The sequence below is a fragment of the Tachypleus tridentatus genome, chromosome 6 (assembly GCF_004210375.1).
Source record: "Tachypleus tridentatus isolate NWPU-2018 chromosome 6, ASM421037v1, whole genome shotgun sequence".
NCBI classification, from domain to species: Eukaryota; Metazoa; Arthropoda; class Merostomata; order Xiphosura; family Limulidae; genus Tachypleus; species Tachypleus tridentatus.
In genome coordinates, this window is record NC_134830.1 from 42,902,608 (window position 1) to 42,921,064 (window position 18,457).

The 18,457-nt window shown below is 33.7% G+C and overlaps 1 protein-coding gene across 2 annotated transcripts in view; it reads left to right on the forward strand.

Moving 5' to 3' along the window:
• Positions 1-18,457, forward strand: part of LOC143252338 (papilin-like) — a 91,661-nt gene that overhangs the window by 49,693 nt on the left and 23,511 nt on the right. For both annotated transcript variants that reach the window (XM_076504314.1, XM_076504315.1), the window contains exons 12-21: positions 400-610; positions 1,894-2,064; positions 6,043-6,216; positions 7,909-8,088; positions 9,015-9,156; positions 9,405-9,585; positions 10,295-11,086; positions 12,093-12,892; positions 16,274-16,450; positions 17,109-17,285. In XM_076504314.1, coding sequence (XP_076360429.1) covers positions 400-610; positions 1,894-2,064; positions 6,043-6,216; positions 7,909-8,088; positions 9,015-9,156; positions 9,405-9,585; positions 10,295-11,086; positions 12,093-12,892; positions 16,274-16,450; positions 17,109-17,285 — 3,005 coding nt within the window. The remainder of the gene's footprint in view (positions 1-399; positions 611-1,893; positions 2,065-6,042; positions 6,217-7,908; positions 8,089-9,014; positions 9,157-9,404; positions 9,586-10,294; positions 11,087-12,092; positions 12,893-16,273; positions 16,451-17,108; positions 17,286-18,457) is intronic.

Below are 18,457 nucleotides of genomic sequence, written 5' to 3' on the forward strand. Positions count from 1 at the left end.
GTTGTTAAGTACAAAGCTACACTGGCAATGGGCTATCTGTGATGTGCCTACAGTGAGCAGCTAAATTCGATTTTTAGCATCGTAAGTCCTTAGATTTAATACCAATGCACCTAAGGGAGGGTGCAATGTATTGGGAACAACATGTTTTGTATTGTATCACATAACTACCAATTTTTAATCCGCCATACGCACACACACACACACACAATTGGATTATGATATCTGTGGTGAGCACAGTTCAGATAGCACATTGTGTCGCTTCATGCTTAGCCATAAACCAAGTAAGAAATATTAATGTAATACTAATTCAGTAGACTAAATAATTACTTTTGTAAAATATTTAAATTTTACGATATGTACATTTCATGAGACCTACACCTCAATTTGTGTTTGTTCTAGTTGGCATGTAGGCGAGTGGGAAGCATGCTCTGGACCTTGTGGCCATGAAGCTCAACCTCGTGTTGTTTACTGTCAGAGGACGTTCCAGAACAACACCATCGTTATTGGTGACAAAGAATGCGAAGAAGATGCAGGACCCAAGCCAAACATGCTCCAGGCGTGTTCTTTGGGAAATCCTTGTCCAGAATGGCATTATGAACCTTGGTCTCCGGTATGTAATACACAAGGTGACTTTCAAAGTCTTTGTTAGTTGTTTGGTATCAGTAATAACTGATGAATAACCATTTAGTGGATGACGCAGTTGATGTTGCTTTCATTATTAACCACTGTCACTGTACTGACACAGAGACGTATGTTTCACACATTTACATACGGTTGGATATGTTCAATGAGTCACCAAATGTGTGAAAATAATATATATATATATATTAATTTTTAATCATGTTTAGTACTTATAAGATCAGCTGCGTGTGATAATTCAGTTACGATAATATTTAGGTTTTATCTATGGTGAAAGAAACTACTTTGAAAGTCATTCACTTGTAAACTTAAAATCAAAACAATGAATATATTTTCGCCATTATATTAAACACAGTAAAAATATTTTAAACTCTGCCAGATAAGTAAATCTTTCGGGTCTTGAGTTTAAAAAAACAGATTTAGCTGATGATGAACTAAGGCGATTACAAATGCACAATTAGTATTTCTAGTTTGAACTTCAATTGGAAATGAGTGTCATTTTTATTATTTATTTCTTTCTCTAAAGAAAAATTCGCCTAAAATTATTTTGTTTCTTTCTAGCATTTGTTCTTTTTAGCCCCCTAGTGGCACTACAGTTTATCTGCGAACTTACAACGTTAGAAAGCGGGTTTCGATACCAGTGGTAGGCAAAGCACATATAGCCCATTATGTAGCTTTGTGCTTAATTACAAATAAACAAACACTTTTCAAATTTACAGAATTAATTTTATTGTATAGCGCCATCTAGTAAGTGACTATAATAGTAAAAGTGTATGTATGTATATGTATATGTGGGATCCGTGGAACCGTGAAAACAGTTACTAAGACTTACAGAAAAGATAAAATTCTCGGTAAACTGTTTCCTGAAGAGTGGCCTGTGAAGTCACAAAACCGGTAATCGCATATCATAAAAATAAAATAAGAAGATTATGATTTATAAAAGTAACAGTCCGCTATATAAATAAAAGTTAAAACGATTATGAGACACCCCAACAACGGCACATTTTTATTCACAGTATAACCTGTTATTTTATAAATCGTTTTGTATTGTCTATCTGAAGTTTATTTTGGGTTGAAAGGAAACCTGAAGGTTAAAACATCATTCATCTATTTCAGAGTTTCAGTTGTCTGCACAAGTTGATTTGTAACTCTGTTATACATAAAATATAAAAATATAAGAATAGGCTCAATGTTTTTAATATAAATAAATATGTCTGAAGTAGCTCATATATGACTATTTTAAAAAATGTTTAGTGTGATAAGCTGTGTGGGGAAGGTGTACAGACTAGGCGTGTCACATGCAGAAGAAATGGAACAATTGAACAAAGTCTGAACTGTGACGTGAAACTTAAACCAGCAGAGACACAAATGTGTAACTTAAGACCTTGTGAGGGTCTAGAGTGGATTCTCTCTGAATGGAGTGAAGTAAGTGAAAATCGATACATTCTATTCTTTCACCCTTTCAGAAGTTAACTACTTGTCTTTATGTATATATGTACTATTAGAACTTGTTAATCCTAATGTCACAAGGCCCAAAGTGTGATTTTTAATCGAGATTAATTTAATGAGGCGATAAGAGCAAACAAGTGTGAAATGCGCTTAGGCATAATATATTTATCTCAGATCGCCCTAACTATTATTCTTACTGTTTGATAAATATTATACCTTTAAAAGCGATGGCTGAATTTCTTAATGTTGTTTTATATGATTCAAATAGAGTTAGATATAGTTGCACTGCGTGAGTACATAATTAGTGTTACAGTAAAATGTGTAACAAAGATAGACTTTGCTACTGACAAAATGTGACTGAAGTAATCATTTCTGGCTGTTCAGATAAAAACTTAGTTAATTTGCAAAGGAGATGAAGCGGACAGCAACTGCTCAGTTCAGAGTGATATTTGTTGAAAACAATCTTGGAGGACTAATCTACAAAAATAAGTTATGTAGAAAGGTCCCTGTTACTATTAACTGCCCTCTGGCGCAACATCGATGGTTCGATTTCCAATGGTGGACAGAATGCAGGTAGCCTGTTGTTAAAAGAAACCCAACAACAACGTTCTTTTGTAAGTAATTATTTCTCATTCAACCTATCTTTTTTCAATATAAATGTTCTGACATTAGGCTATAAATTGTGCCTGCCGCGAGGAATCGAACCTCAAATATTAGCGTTGTAAGTCCCGAGATTTACCGCTGTCCCACCGAGGGACTCTTTATTATTACATAAACGTCATTGACATGATGATTTACTGATGGACTATTGTAATAAGGTGGAAAGATATGTTTACTGGTGAGAAGAAAATACATTGTTAACAAGTTAGCTCCGACATGCCGGTGACAAGTTAGCTCCGACATGCCGGTAAGTCTGTTTTCTTTTTAAAGGGACACTTATTCATTTGGACACAACGGCTACGTATACAGATGAGAGTGGGACATCAAGGCAACATTTCTTTTCTAAATCCACCTATTTCTTCTTAAGTTTTATCAACATGATAGTTATATACATGATATAAAAATATATTAAGCAGATAACTTTGTTTAGACATAAATGGATACAACGAAATTGTTATTTTGACATAGTGATTGTAAAAAAAGCATAAAAAGAATTTTAAAGCAAAATGTTATGTAAATTTTCCAACATACTGTTTCTAAAACAAATTACAAAACAAATAAATCAATTCACCATGAAAATAAAAATAATGAATAGTACAAAAGTAGTACAAAGTGACAGTCACTATTATAAGTACAGTTTGAAGTTGTATGACCTAATGTTTTTTATTGAAACAAGTAATGCATAGAGAAGGATTACCTTCACATTTATCACAGTAGTACGAACGTTTTTTTAGTTTTTCTGTCTGCATCTTTTGCTGTCATTGTCTTATTTCACTGTAGCAGCCAATGCATCTTTTACGAATTATTCTCTTAATCTTGTCTCTTTCAGTGTAAGTCTTCATAATGTGTTGTGTGTTGGCTCTTTCTGATGTTGTCCTTGGTGTTACTGTTGCTTGAACATTCATTTTCATGACGCAGTAATTCAATGATTGATTTTCGAAACTCATGTAATTGAATATTTTTGTGTGCTTTATTGAATAATTGTTTCTGTTTGTTTGTTTGTTTTTGAATTTCGCGCAAAGATACTCGAGTGCTGTCTGCGCTAGCCGTCCCTAATTTAGTAGTGTAAGACTAGAGGGAAGGCAGCTAGTCATCACCACCCACCGCCAACTCTTGGGCTGTTCTTTTACCAAAGAATAGAAGAATTTACCGTCACATTATAACGTTCCCACGGCTGAAAGGGCGAGCATGTTTGGTGCGACAGGGATTATTGAATAATACCGAAGCATTTACCACTGCTGTATTTAGCAAAAACTTAAAAGAAATTTTATGATACCATCTAATACTATTTCTATGTGGCGAGAAATAACTGGACGTTTGATCGGATATGTCTATTCCTTGTTTTGTGGTATTGTAATTGAGAACCATTTCTGGTTTTTTAACATCCACATCATTGATTTTCAGACCAGCTTCCGTGAAACTCGGCCCATGCTTCGTTGATAACATAAAAGCATCACGTTTGCTCTTCCATTTTGCAGTCACAATTCCATCATCATCATTTTTTCCATTCTTTAGTTTTACACTTATAATTTCCTTGGGGTAAGTTCCCCTTTCTGTCGCTCGTGATGTTCCCACAAGGTTGGTTTGATGCTTTAGCAGTTGTTTGCTAAATCGATTGATGTATATAAATCATCTGTAGTGACTGTTCTCCCTGCATCTAGATAGTCTTTAGCAAGATCAAGGACTATTTGAGTTGCATGGGTGAATCCATCTTTTCCAGCAAAAACAGAGTTGGTTTAGGTGTAACCTTGGGGATAACATAATTTATGCTTTCAAACCATATTTATGTGTCTTCCCAGGATTATATTGATGAAACACTAGGCGACCTCGTCGTGGCACCATTGTTTCATCTACTGCAATCCATTCACCTGAAATGTTAGCTCTTGTAAAATGTTTTTCAAGAATCTCAAGTAACCTTCTAATTTTCCTAAACGATCTCTCCCTACTATTTGATTATATGAAAAATGAACAAAACGTAGGAGTGTTTGAGACCTATTTCTTGATATTATTTGTGGTATATAAGAATTCCTGTAGAAGAGATCTTTCTGCCAATAGTAGGCTATCATTGGGTATCTCACACGTCCCACGTAAATAATACTTTCAAGAAACTTTTTTATTTCATCACAGTAAGTGTCTATTTACGTGCTTACCTTTGTGTAACCAACTGCCTTAGTTTGGTGATAATTGATATTTGTTTGTTGAACTATAAGATCATAAATTTCATCACTGACCATAAGCTCAAACACGTTCAAATGCGTTATTGTAGCAATTATAGACGATGCGGGACATAGAGCAATAAATGAAAAAGTGTTTTTTTGATGGAACTGTTCACTGGGCGCCATCCATAAGGTGTAATGTACTGCTGGGCATTAGTTTAAGTTTCAGAATCTCTAATTTCAAAATCTTCAGATGTGATGGCTTTTTCGTCTTCTGAATCGGAAGTTTCGTTACTAGAAGGTTCATAATCTGAATCCTCATAACATCTATTTTCAGTATCTGAATGTTCCTCAATTTCCGAATAATCTTATCTTGGTTTTCATTTTTTAGGGGCATAAAAATATTTACTGGCACGTCAGATTGGTTGTGACTCATGTTTCAATATATCTTATAGAAAAAATATTTAAAAAAATCTGAAAAAGAGAAAAAAATTATTATACATAGATTTATATGCCAAAAATGTTTTGCTTCTGAAATTCTAGCACTACCCATGGACTGGTCGTGTGGGAGAGTAAGACTAAATGCATCCTTAGGTCCCAAGTGGCTCACCCATGGTTTGTGGGGCAAAAATGACCTTTGCAACGTCTTTGACTCATACATAACATGATATACAAATTTTCCACTATTCCTAAAAAAGAAATTATAAAATGACTAGTGGGACCCTGGAAAGTATCAGCAGAATAGGCTTGGGAGCCAACGTGTTAACAATGTTCTAAATATTTTAAAGCTAATTCTCTCTTTACTAGACTAATATGAGTGTCTGATTAGAATAAGGTATAACACTTTGTTTCTTGGTTTACGTTAAAATTATTTCTAACGTTTTATGACTCTCACTAATTAAGAGAATTTAAAGTTTTGGCTTTACAAACAGTTACAATAATCTAACTAGAAGATGACAAGGAATTACTGCCTTAAGCATTTTAACTTATAATTATTTAACATCATAACAACAGAAAAGGCGACTGCTATAAAAACCAGGGGCACATGGCATCAGATGATTGTGTGTAAAGTCCATCTTCTGGGAAGATTATTTTATATATCTTATTTACAGCTATTTTTTATAACTTTCCCCCACAGTGTGACCACTCTTGTGGACCTAGTCTAGAGTCGAGGCACGCGCTCTGCAGTAACGAGTTTGGAAAGGTTTTTCCGAGAGAGATGTGTTCTGTAAATCGTACGCCTGAAGTGACCAGACCTTGCGGTGAACTGCAGCCGTGTGAACCATTGTGGTTTTCTGCAGAGTGGACTGAGGTAAGAAGACAAAATTAAACCTGAAGTTTAAAAGCGAATTGTGACATGAACATTTTTGTGTTTTGTTTGTTTCTCTAATTTTAATAACGTGTTTAACAATGAACAGCCTTTTCTCCATATATTCTTATGCATGAACATTCATAGATCAATAGAAAGTCATTTGTTGTTTATAAGCGTTTCTCGCCAATATTGCAGACGTCAATTCTGTATTTCCTCTAGTTTAACATTTATACTAACTAATCGATGCGAATCACATTTTTCTCTGCCGTAACTAAACCTTGCTTATCAAAATAGTCATTATAAAAGAAAAGGAAACTGTGAAAGGTGTTCTCAAACATATATTTCTATATATCTTGTGTACACATAATTAAAAGACGTAAATTAGTTTGTGTGTGTATCCTTATATCTGGTGAATCGCTAAACCGATTGTCACAATGTCTGACATATATCTGGCCCACAGGAAATGATATAGAGGTCAGATCTAAATGCCGACCTCTTCATGTGATCCTCTGAAGTCCTCTATTGTATTCACATGCGTACGTTATCTGGAGTATTTTAAAACAGGATATTACGTTGAAACAGCAGCACACCATGTAATTTTTTTTTTTTTGCGTTTCCGTAATTTATTAGACCTTCGGAGTATTTTAACACTTCAAGTACGAGACTCATTTCTTTCATCAGTTTTAATAACTTCATCTGTTGTGTCCTGGTAGATAGAATATATCTGATTTCTGATTTTCTGTCGTCTCTCTGTGATTCGACAAAGTCTCAAACAGTACTCTCAGTTTTTATTTTCCTTCGCATCGTGATCAATCCCACCATTCGTTGGTAAAAAAGTAGCCCAAGAGTTGGCTGTGGATGGTGATAACTAACTGCCGTCCCTCTTGTCTTTCACTGCTAAAGTAGCAATGGATAGCGCAAATAGCCCTTGTGTAGCTTTGCGCTAAATTCAACTAAACCAAACCCTATTGTTTCGCGTAGCTTATTCTCAGTATGCAAGTACTATGTAATGTCTACAACTAGTGTAACCTCTCTTATGGACTACGTTTGGAGTTACGGTGAGTGGTCTGCGGTAAATGAGCTAATGTCGCTAATGGTGTAAAATATATTACAAGACAAAAAAAAATGAATAAATAAACGAACTGCTTTGATCATAAAGTTCAATATGAGGCAACTTTTCTCACCAAACTGTAAATGAATCTGGTAAGATATCAGTGTTGTGCAAAGAAAATTAAAATTCATATAAGAGTTTAATTACCTTTTGTTTGGTTGAATCTGTAGCTATTCCGTTAGTGATGTGGTTGGATCACATTCCTAGGTAGAAAGTAATGTGTAAAAAGTATATATCATTTTTCCTTTATGCCATACGAAATAATATATCTTGAACTTCAAAACAACGCATTAAACCAAACAATTTAATTGTCTTTACAGTGCGACTAAAATGGTCTTTTTTTTTCGGATTGTGCTGATCTGAAATATAGATATTTCTTCAATACATTTAATTACTTTGTTCTCTGTTGTACAAAAATTATTTTAATCCAAACGTATTATAGTTTACGTATGTAATTTATGTTATTGTTTTTAATATTAATCAATGTATGACCGTGTATAATAAAGTGTTTCATTGTCCAATGCTGGTTTTCGTTTTTATCAGTTATTCTAGAAACTGAAATTGTAAAATGTCATTTTCAGTGTTCAACCAAATGCGGATTAGGAGTCCAAACAAGAGCTGTCTTCTGTGGTCTTTGGAAAGATAACGAAATTACAAAATTTTCCGAAGACTCCTGCAAACTAAGCAAAAAACCTTCCGTAATTCAGAACTGCACACTAGGTCCTTGTCCACCATCTTGGTTTGCAGCTCCATGGAACAGGGTGGGTTGGAAATTATTTTATCAAATATTTATTCAAAATAATATCGATGCTTTGTTATATTCAATCAGTCATGCTAAAGTTCTACTTCATTCTTCTACTATAAAAGTATTAGAACGTCTACTGACGATAACCCAGTTGATAAATCTCTATATCTAAGAACGTTTACAGTATAAATAGTTTTCAACATACGTAAGATCAAACACATTCAGTTAAGTTCTGAAACATTTCTTTATAATTTAGACAAGTTACATATTATAATAAGAGTTATCATATGTAACCTGTTTTTCATTCGTAATATTATAATGTTCAGTGCAAGTTAAAGGCATTGCATAGACATTAAATTATACCAAATGTTGTAGCTTAATTATTGCTGTCCATTTAAGCTTAATTTGTTTTAAATTTATAATATAAATAAATAAACGATAAGAAAACCATCAGGATTTGATCTCTACGTCCAGTATTTTAGAGCCATCTTCGAAATTCTCCTTCTTTGAAAATATATTCAGGCTTAACAATTACCCTTTCCAAAAAGCAAAAATTACAAGCTTGCTCATAAATGTTGAACACAAAAACAATAAGTTATTGTTGCCGTAAATCGCAGATACACACAGGCATGCTAAATCAACTTTACGTTTTTCTTCCCATATTTTCAGTGGGTTTTGTGTTGTTCAATTTATCTGATTTATAGGAAAGTTAAAACTGCCACAGAAATTTGATCCATATCTGATGTGTACAAATTTTATGTAACTTTTAACGGGTTCCCCCCTTCAAGCAGTGTCCCAAGTAAGTTGTAATGAATTTTTTTTTATCTACACAATTAAAAGAAATAGTTATTTGTAGTTTAGTTTTAAAAATACAATAAATTATTTAAGCTCCCTGTAACACGATAATGTGTTTATACTTTTTTCGTTTATCTACAAATGTAGTGCTCAGAACCATGTGGTGGGGGTGAGAAAACTAGGAAAGTTTTCTGTATTCAAGATGATCACCAGGTACCAGAAACTCTATGTGATCCAGCAGTACGACCTTTCCACAGAGAACTATGTAACATGCACTCTTGTGATGAAGGTGAAATAAAAATATATATTTATTTAATGGATACTAAACAGCAGTTCTCTTTATCTTCAGCGTTAAAAAGCGAAACATTAAATTAACCGAATAAAAAGGTAATACTGATGTTGGTCTTTATCTTAGGATGGTGTAAACGGAAAATAGTTTACATATAACGAAAAACTTTACTGATAAGTTTTGTCACGTGTATATTTATTCATTTAACTAATAGTGCTAAACTTCTAAATGTTGTCACCACTCTACAGACGAAGTGATGGTTTTAGGAGGCTGTAAGAAAACCCGATACGGTTGCTGTCCTGACGGAATTACACCTGCTGGTCCAAATATGGACAACTGCCCCCACCCTCACTCATTCCCTGGCGGATGTCAGACTACAGAGTTTGGATGTTGTCAAGATGGTGTTAGTATTGCACAAGGACCATTTAAGTAAGTTATTAAGATAAGCAATATATTTTCAAATGTAAGATATTTAAACATAATATTTGTTCTATTGGACATCGGTTGTTCTCTGAACACTATTCTCCCTCGTAATACAAGTGTCATGTTTAGCAGAATCATCACATGAAGCTTATATTTTCCAAAATATTATAAGGTTTTTGCTGCAGTACACAATTTTCTGCTATATCTGTCACATGAATTGTCAAATTATAGAGTGAAGGAGATATGAACGGTATTTTTACAGTTTATTAAAATATCTTAAGTGTCATTACCATTCACTACAATAAAACAAGGTACACATAATTATCAGAAACCTCAATATGTAATCCTCTCAAAACCAGGCTTTATGTGTAATTAGTCACAGAAATTAAAAATACGCAAACTTGTTGTAGAGCGTCATCAAAATCTAATTTATGTGCATGTAAATAATTTATACAGACTAACATAGAACCACATTTTCCATAACGTGCACCTTGCTATAGTGTTAAAGTGAGCACCATAAAATGGCATCTGAAACCGTTTTTGAAACTGCAACCTAACATTTGACATACAAGTTTAAAGACGTTTCCATAATAAATAGGTAATAGTTAAAACTTGATAGAAATATTGGTTTAAAACTTATCATTCTGAATAAAATTTGGTTTTAGTAAAAGACTATTATTTGCAGAAATATTTGTAAACTATTTTACTTTATTAGATTTGGGTGTCTTGCCTTGCCATCCTGTACTGAAACCAAGTTTGGGTGTTGTCCCGATGGTGTAACTCCTGCTGTAAACGAAACGAGCGGCTGTCCCCTAATAGAGAACTGTTTTCAAACCAGATACGGTTGCTGTCCTGATAAATTAACACCAGCTTCTGGTCCAAACTTTAATGGCTGTTCAGAAATTTCCATTGCAATAGAATGTGCTTCAACTGAATTTGGTTGCTGTCATGATGGAACCACACCGGCTTTGGGTCCAAATTATTTGGGTTGTGAGGTTGGCATATCATCCGGTGAGAACTGTAATGAATCAGCTTATGGATGTTGCTCTGATGGACTCATTCCTGCCACTGGTCCTAATGGACAAGGATGTTCCGAAACTTCAGAATCTCTCTTTAATTTTACGGAAGGACAACGATATCATGCGTGCCAGAATAGTGAATTTGGTTGCTGTCCAGATGGGGTCTCCATGGCTACTGGACCTTTGTACACGGGATGTAATGATATTGAAGGAAGTGGAGATATTTTATCCGACTGCCAAAATACATTATTTGGTTGTTGCCCTGACAACCAAAGATTTGCAAAAGGACCCGAAGGTGAAGGCTGTGATGACAATAAACCTTTAAAAAAAGAAAAATGCATTGAGAGCAAGTTTGGATGTTGTCCAGACAAGATATCGCCCGCAGAAGGACCAAATGGTCAAGGTTGTAAGATAATAAATAATACAGATTGTAGGATTTCACCATTTGGTTGTTGTCCCGACGGAAAATCAATAGCTTCAGGTCCAAGGTAGGATTTTATTCTTAGACTCTGTTCATTTATAGTTTTTTAAGTAGTGCTATATTTCAATTTTACACAAAGAGACAAAACGTCAATTTCTTGTTAAGTTGTGCAGAAACAAAGTATAAGCCGGAAATTATGTTGGAGACTGACAAGAACAAGTATAATGTTGAAGCAGTAACATGTGACCTTACACATTGTTAAACAAATATAAGAAGATATAATTGATGTTTGTTAATCTCTATCTAAAAACGTGTATAGTTGGTTGTTATAGTGCAATAGAAAACGTTTTCTGACGGTAAATACATTCGCAGTTGACATTAGTGTATTTAGCTTAGAATTAATTTATTATCTGCCTTGTAAATAGTAAAACAAATATTGAAGTCTTAACATTCTTATAATCGTTTATTCCTTTGAAATGAAACAATTTTCTATTTATTAAAATGTATTATTTAACCTTATAATAAGCGGTTATGAAAATGTAGGTTATAAACAGGAACGATTATCTGTAAAAACCTTTTGTCATTTTCTTAGTTTTGAATTAAATGAAATTTCAGTGATCGAATTTAGGTGTTGTTTGTTTGATATTTTATAGTTTGTGATTGATAGTTTCGATATGTTGTAAATTCCCGCATAAGGTAACTGACTTACACTAATTTACAAAAGTGAATCTTCCATTTAATTCACGATAATGTTTTTTTTAATTTGCAAAATGAATAAAAAAATTCCATGAATAATAATTCTCTGATGGGACAGCGGCATGTTTCGGATGTACAATGCTAAAATCTAGAATTCGATTTCCCGCGATTAACACAGCAGACAGTCTTTTGGCTTTGTTCTGAAAAAAAGACAAACACGTCCATGGATAATAAAGAGGTCATAAACATATCAAGTAATCATTTTATCTATTATAGTTCTGTTTTTACTAAGTTGTGTATTTTTAATTAATTGTTATTGCAAAATTGAACAATGTTGTATTTGTATAGAATTGTTCCTTTGTTATGTTTCTATATAGTTATCACGGCTGCTTATGTCAGACCTTTCCTTTCGGATGCTGTCAAGATGGGCTTCTTCCTGCAGACGGACCAAATTTCCAAGGATGTGACTGTAAAGGATCCAGATTTGGTTGTTGCCCAGATGCAACTACTATGGCTCAAGGACTTAATTACCAAGGTTGCCCGTGTAACACTTTTCCACATGGATGCTGTTTTGATGATATCACACCAGCTGTAGGGCCTGATATGCAAGGATGTCCTTGTAATTCTATGCCCTATGGTTGCTGCCCTGATGAAAAGACAATGGCTGAAGGTCCTCATTTTGAAGGATGTCCTTGTAATTCTATGCCCTATGGTTGCTGCCCTGATGAAAAGACAATGGCTGAAGGTCCTCATTTTGAAGGATGTCCTTGTAATTCTATGCCCTATGGTTGCTGCCCTGATGAAAAGACAATGGCTGAAGGTCCTCATTTTGAAGGATGTCCTTGTAATTCCATGCCATATGGTTGCTGTCCTGATGAAAAGACAATGGCTGAAGGTCCTCATTTTGAAGGTTGTCCTTGTAATTCTATGCCATATGGCTGCTGTCCTGATGATAAGACGATGGCTGAAGGTCCTCATTTTGAAGGTTGTCCGTGTTCGTCTATGCCATATGGCTGCTGTCCTGATGAAAAGACTCCAGCAGAAGGTCCTCAATTTGAAGGTTGTCCTTGCAGTTCTATGCCTTTTGGCTGTTGTCTAGATGCCAAGACAGCTGCTTTGGGACCAAATTATAAAGGCTGTTCACAAGTCACCTTAACTGGAATTACCTCTTACGAAGGTAAGAAAGAGAAAGTGATTTTTTCATACATAAATATTCGAAACGGTTAACAGTGCTTCATAAAAAAATGTTAACAAATATCATACAGTTTCGAAAAATTTAAGGGAAATAAATAATATAGCATTTTCACCTTTAAATTTTACAACATAGGTTCTGACTCTAATACAAGAAGTTCGTATGTAATTACAAGATTTATTAGGTTGTGCAGTAGGTTATTAGACTTAAATAAATCCATCTAAGTAACACTGGGTATAATGTATTGTATTTATATTCTTCTTTTATAGAAATAATATTTACTGGACTTTAATTGAAACTGCTGGAGATTGTTGTGAAGATGCAAATTACTTGCAATATATATATATATATATATATATGTGTGTGTGTGTGTGTGTGTGTGTTAAAACACAAAATACAGTTGGATGTACATTAATATTACAACTGCTGTTGAATCAATTAATGATTTTTTCATGTAAATTTCGATGGTGAATTAAAGTCATTTAAGTCTGGATTTCTTTGAAGAATTTAAAACTGAATTGAGGCTAGATTTGAACCTGAATTTTGATCCTTTTACCAAATAGATGATATTTTTAATGCCCAATCTTTCTAGAAAAGTGTATAAATTTAAATTAGACAAAGATAATGCATGCATTATATATATTGCAAATATATACGGGCTCAATTAATTTACTTAACAATGTAAAATACTAACTTCTCTACCCAGTTCTCCATCAGTTTATTACATAAGAAAGTTTTGTTTGTGTCAATTTCGTGCAAAGTCACACAAGGGCTATCTGCACTAGCTATCCATAATTTATCACTTTAAGACTACAGGAAAGTCACCTATTCATCACGACCCACCGCCAGCTCTTGGGTTACTCTTTTCCCAAGGAATAATAAGAATAATCGTTACATTATAAAACTCCCACAGCTGAAATGTCGAGAATATGTGATATGACGGAGATTCGAACCCGCGACTCAAAGATTAATAGTCGAGCACCCTAACCATCAGGGCGTGCCAGGCCCTACATAAGAAAAAAATCATCAAACTGATTATTTACAACATAGTGGCTCAGAAACAAATGATTAATGTTTTCAGGTACAGCCTGAATAAAATATAATAAGAAATAGACACTCTTAAACAATGACAGAAATGTTTTCATTCATAGGTGTCAGTTTATTAAATAGGAAAATATAAATATAAAAAGATTTTTATTTAGACAAGTCAAATTATTTTACATTCTTTTAACCAAGTTTTTCTTTTCTCTTACGCAGAGACATTTATTTAATAATTATCTAGTACTACATCACATCATTTACATATACCTATAAGATATCCACTCGTATAAGAAAATGTCATATTGGGTGTGTATGATGCGAATTAATGTAAAGACCAAGGCTAGGTGGATAAGGCACTCGACTCGTAATCCGAGGGTTGCGGGTTCAAATCCCCGTCACACCAAACATGCTTGCCCTTTCAGCTGTGAGGGCGTTATAACGTAACAGTCAGTCCCACTATCCTTTGATAAAAGAGTAGCCTAAGAGTTGGCGGCGGATGGTAATGACTAGCTGCCTTCCCTCTAGTCTTACACTGCTAAATTAGGGACGGATAGCTCAGATAGCCCTCGAGTAGCTTTGCGCGAAATTCAAAACAATAACAAATAAAGTAATATCAAACCCATATTCTAAAATTCACTACATTTAAGTAATCCGAAGGTCGCGAGTTCGAATCCTCGTCTTACCAAACATACTTTACGCTAAATTTCCAAACAAACAAACGCTGCTTTACAAAATAGTTATATTTAATTTTACAAATGTTTTCAACAAGAGTCTGTAACATTACATCGCCATTAAGTAAATGGACCGTGTCCAACGAAGACATATAAAATAGTTAAGTTAGTTATCCCTTGTACTGGAACATTATCCGATCCGAAATATTACACCATGATGTACGAAAGATAGATCAAAATGGAGGAATATTTGACCTGGTGTTGTCTATCCAATCATCTACAAGTGTTTTCAGTAGCTTATTACAAACTTTTTTACATTGGAACATCATTAAAATGAGCCCTTTAGTTACAACTTTTAGTTGGAAAAAATTATAAAAAAATTATATTTCGGTATAACAAATTTGATCTTAAAAGTGTGTTATAGTTGTTTCGGCTCTCTCGACGACCCATAACTGTGCGTCTCACTAGTTGAGAATAACTGGTTTAGACCATATTTCCTAACCTTGAATCGTGAAGATAGGTTTCAAAAAAAGAAAGAAATGACAAACATGTTTCACAAATTGTACATTTAAAATCATTAAAACCACAATGTAATTTCTATTATTACCAGAAAAACAAAAGATTGAGGTAAAAAATCAGTGAAAGATGTGTTATCAAACGTTACACATTTCTACAATCATTTCTTTAAAGATGTGTTATCAAACGTTACACATTTCTACAATCATTTCTTTAAAGATGTGTTATCAAACGTTACACATTTCTACAATCATTTCTTTAAAGATGTGTTATCAAACGTTACACATTTCTACAATCATTTCTTTAAAGATGTGTTATCAAACGTTACACATTTCTACAATCATTTCTTTAAAGATGTGTTATCAAACGTTACACATTTCTACAATCATTTCTTTACCAATAATGAACTTTTTTTTTACATTTAACTACAAATAAATTCAGTACTTCTGCGGACTTATGACGTTAGAATCCTGGTTGCGATACACGTGGTAAGCAGAGTACGAATAATGTAGTTTTGTACTTAATTACAAACAAACACTATTATACAAATTCTGAAAGTTGGTTATAATCCAGTTAAACATTCTAAAACCCCAGTCATTGATCAATGAGTAAATGTCGTAAGAAAACAAAACCCTAACATACCCACAAAATATACAAGGAAAAATAAACTGGATGTTTTTTACGCAGTGCCACTGAAAGTGTTCTGTTTCAAGGGTAAATAAAACAAATATTAACAGTGACAATTATTTTGATTCCTTGTTTTTTTAATTTCATATGCCATACTATGTTGTAGTCTACAGAAGGTATAATGTTTCTCGTGATTTATAGCGTGCGAATGTTTTGCTAACGTCATGACAGTAAAAACTGCAAAGTAAAGTTTCTACTGACTATTGGTTCGAGTGGTTAAAACAGGTTATTTCACCTGGCAGCCTTCGGGGAAATAAGAGATAACCAAGTTACATGAATTATCCCATACATAAAAAAACAAAATGGGAAAAACAAATTATGAGAACATGGAAGAAACTCACATAAAACGCAATATGGATTATAGAAAAAACAAACAATTGTTCAATTTGTAAGTGAAAAGGTTTATATTAAACTTTTTTCTCTTTTGTTTCTTTGTATTTTCCAATTTAAGAAGTCTGCAGTCTACCAAAAGAAAAAGGTCCTTGCCGAAATTTTACGGTCAAATGGTTCTTCGACGTGAACTATGGCGGTTGCATTAGGTTTTGGTACGGAGGTTGTGGAGGAAATAAAAATAAGTTTATGTCAGAGTCTGAATGTGAAGCAACCTGCACGCACCCTGCCGGCATCGGTAAAACTTTTTATTTAATAAGTAAAATATCTCATATATTTTATCCCTAAATTTTAGGTCATCAGGAAAGTTATTTCTTCAAAGCATTTTGCTTATCTTGTGACTTCTTTAAATTCGGTCACTTTAATTTCTTCCATTTAAGTAGGTGGTTATTGGTTAAAAAGTAATAGATAAACCACAGCAGAGAGTTATTATAGTTCAAATATATAGACAAGTATATTTGATGTTGTCCTTTCCATGGATAACAGCATATTTAACCCAAAGTTACCACTGGTTTAGTAGACAGAATAAATAACCATCTTTTTTATTAAACCCGAGAAATTATAGAAATGTCAATGTGCTTTTTAACAACACTGGAATAGAAGGAACTTTGCCTAAAAATAACGTGATATTCACAAGCAAGTACTTGTTTTAATGATTATTTTGGTATTAAGATAATATCTGGATAGTTAGCAGATTATTTATTCAAAGCTACTTATTCCTTATAAGTTATTTAAAAACTAAGTTTTAAAATAACCGCATGTAAAAAAACTCTGTAAAAATAATCTCTCAAAAATGGTTATTTATAAATTGTCTATTGTCTAAAAATATATTATAAATAAAAGTGAAAAACAGTTGCTCATACATTATCTGCAGTAATTAAAATTTGTTTTTTTAGATGCATGTCTTTTACCAAAAGTAGTAGGACCTTGCAAAGGATCGTACAAGTATTGGTATTTCAACAAACACACAGGGATTTGTGAACCATTCTCCTACGGAGGTTGCCTTGGAAACAATAACAGATATACAACCAAAGAAGTTTGTGATAAAACCTGCATGCAAAAATCCAACTTAGGTATGTCATCATCTGTTGGATTTTACTAATCTGAGAAAATCAATATGCTACGCACGAATAAATAATGAGATAACGAAGACAGTATTTATATTAAAATAAAATTTCGAAACATGGTGTTTCCTGAAAGGTAGAGTCATGATTGTTCTTGACTTTTACTTTTATTTTAATTCAGAAAAAAACGTGTGTGTAATATTGAATCTTTGTCTTTTTTTATTGTTCTCAAAGATGAAGGTTTTTCTTTTGTTATCTGAATACATTTCAGTTATATAATTGTTAATCAGTTTCATCGTTACAAACCTTCTAATAGAATTTAGATGCAAGTTCACCGTTTTACGCTACTTTCGTGTGTGTTTGTTTTTAATTTCGCGCAAAACTACTCAACAGCTATCTGCGCTAGCCGTCCCTAATTTAGCAGTGTAATTACCACCCACCGCCAACTCTTGGGCTACTCTTTTATCAACGAATTGTGGGATTGACCGTCACTTTATAATGCCCCCACGGCTGAAAAGGGAGCATGTTTGGTGCCACGGGGATTCGAACCCGCGAACCTCAGATTACAAGTCAAATGCCTTATCACGCCTGGCCATGCCGGGCCTTTTCATGTGTGATAGACAGGAAATGATTATAAGTGTGACAACTGTTTTGTGGTAATACATTCATTGAATGCAATATAGATTCCAGATCGACTGTTATAAGGTTTTTTGTTTACAAAGACAAAGACAACAAGGGAGAAGTCGGCGAACTTTTAATGAGATTTCATGTGAAGCTCGCAACCTAAGTGACACTTCTTTCTTGGCCATTTTATAAAGGTGTTATTCTGGGAGCATTAACGTGCGTTTTTCTTTTCATAAAACCCAATAACAAACTGTTCATTGATTATTTTAACATACAAATATAGGTATGCGTAAGCGTATGTAAGCATGTGTGCACATACGTCACTATCAGTTGCACTATCAAAACATATTCCTATGATTCAGTTACTTTCTGTTTCTTGAAAGAATTTCTGGTATTTTAATATCCGACATTACCATAGAAATTACCATCGTATCTAAATACTCATCCATTCTTCTAATATCTCAGATGCGTATTCTAAGCCAACAGTTTTTCCATTAATATTCCTCAGCTCATACTGTTATTTAATAAAGGAGTCAAAATCCATCAAATAAACAGAT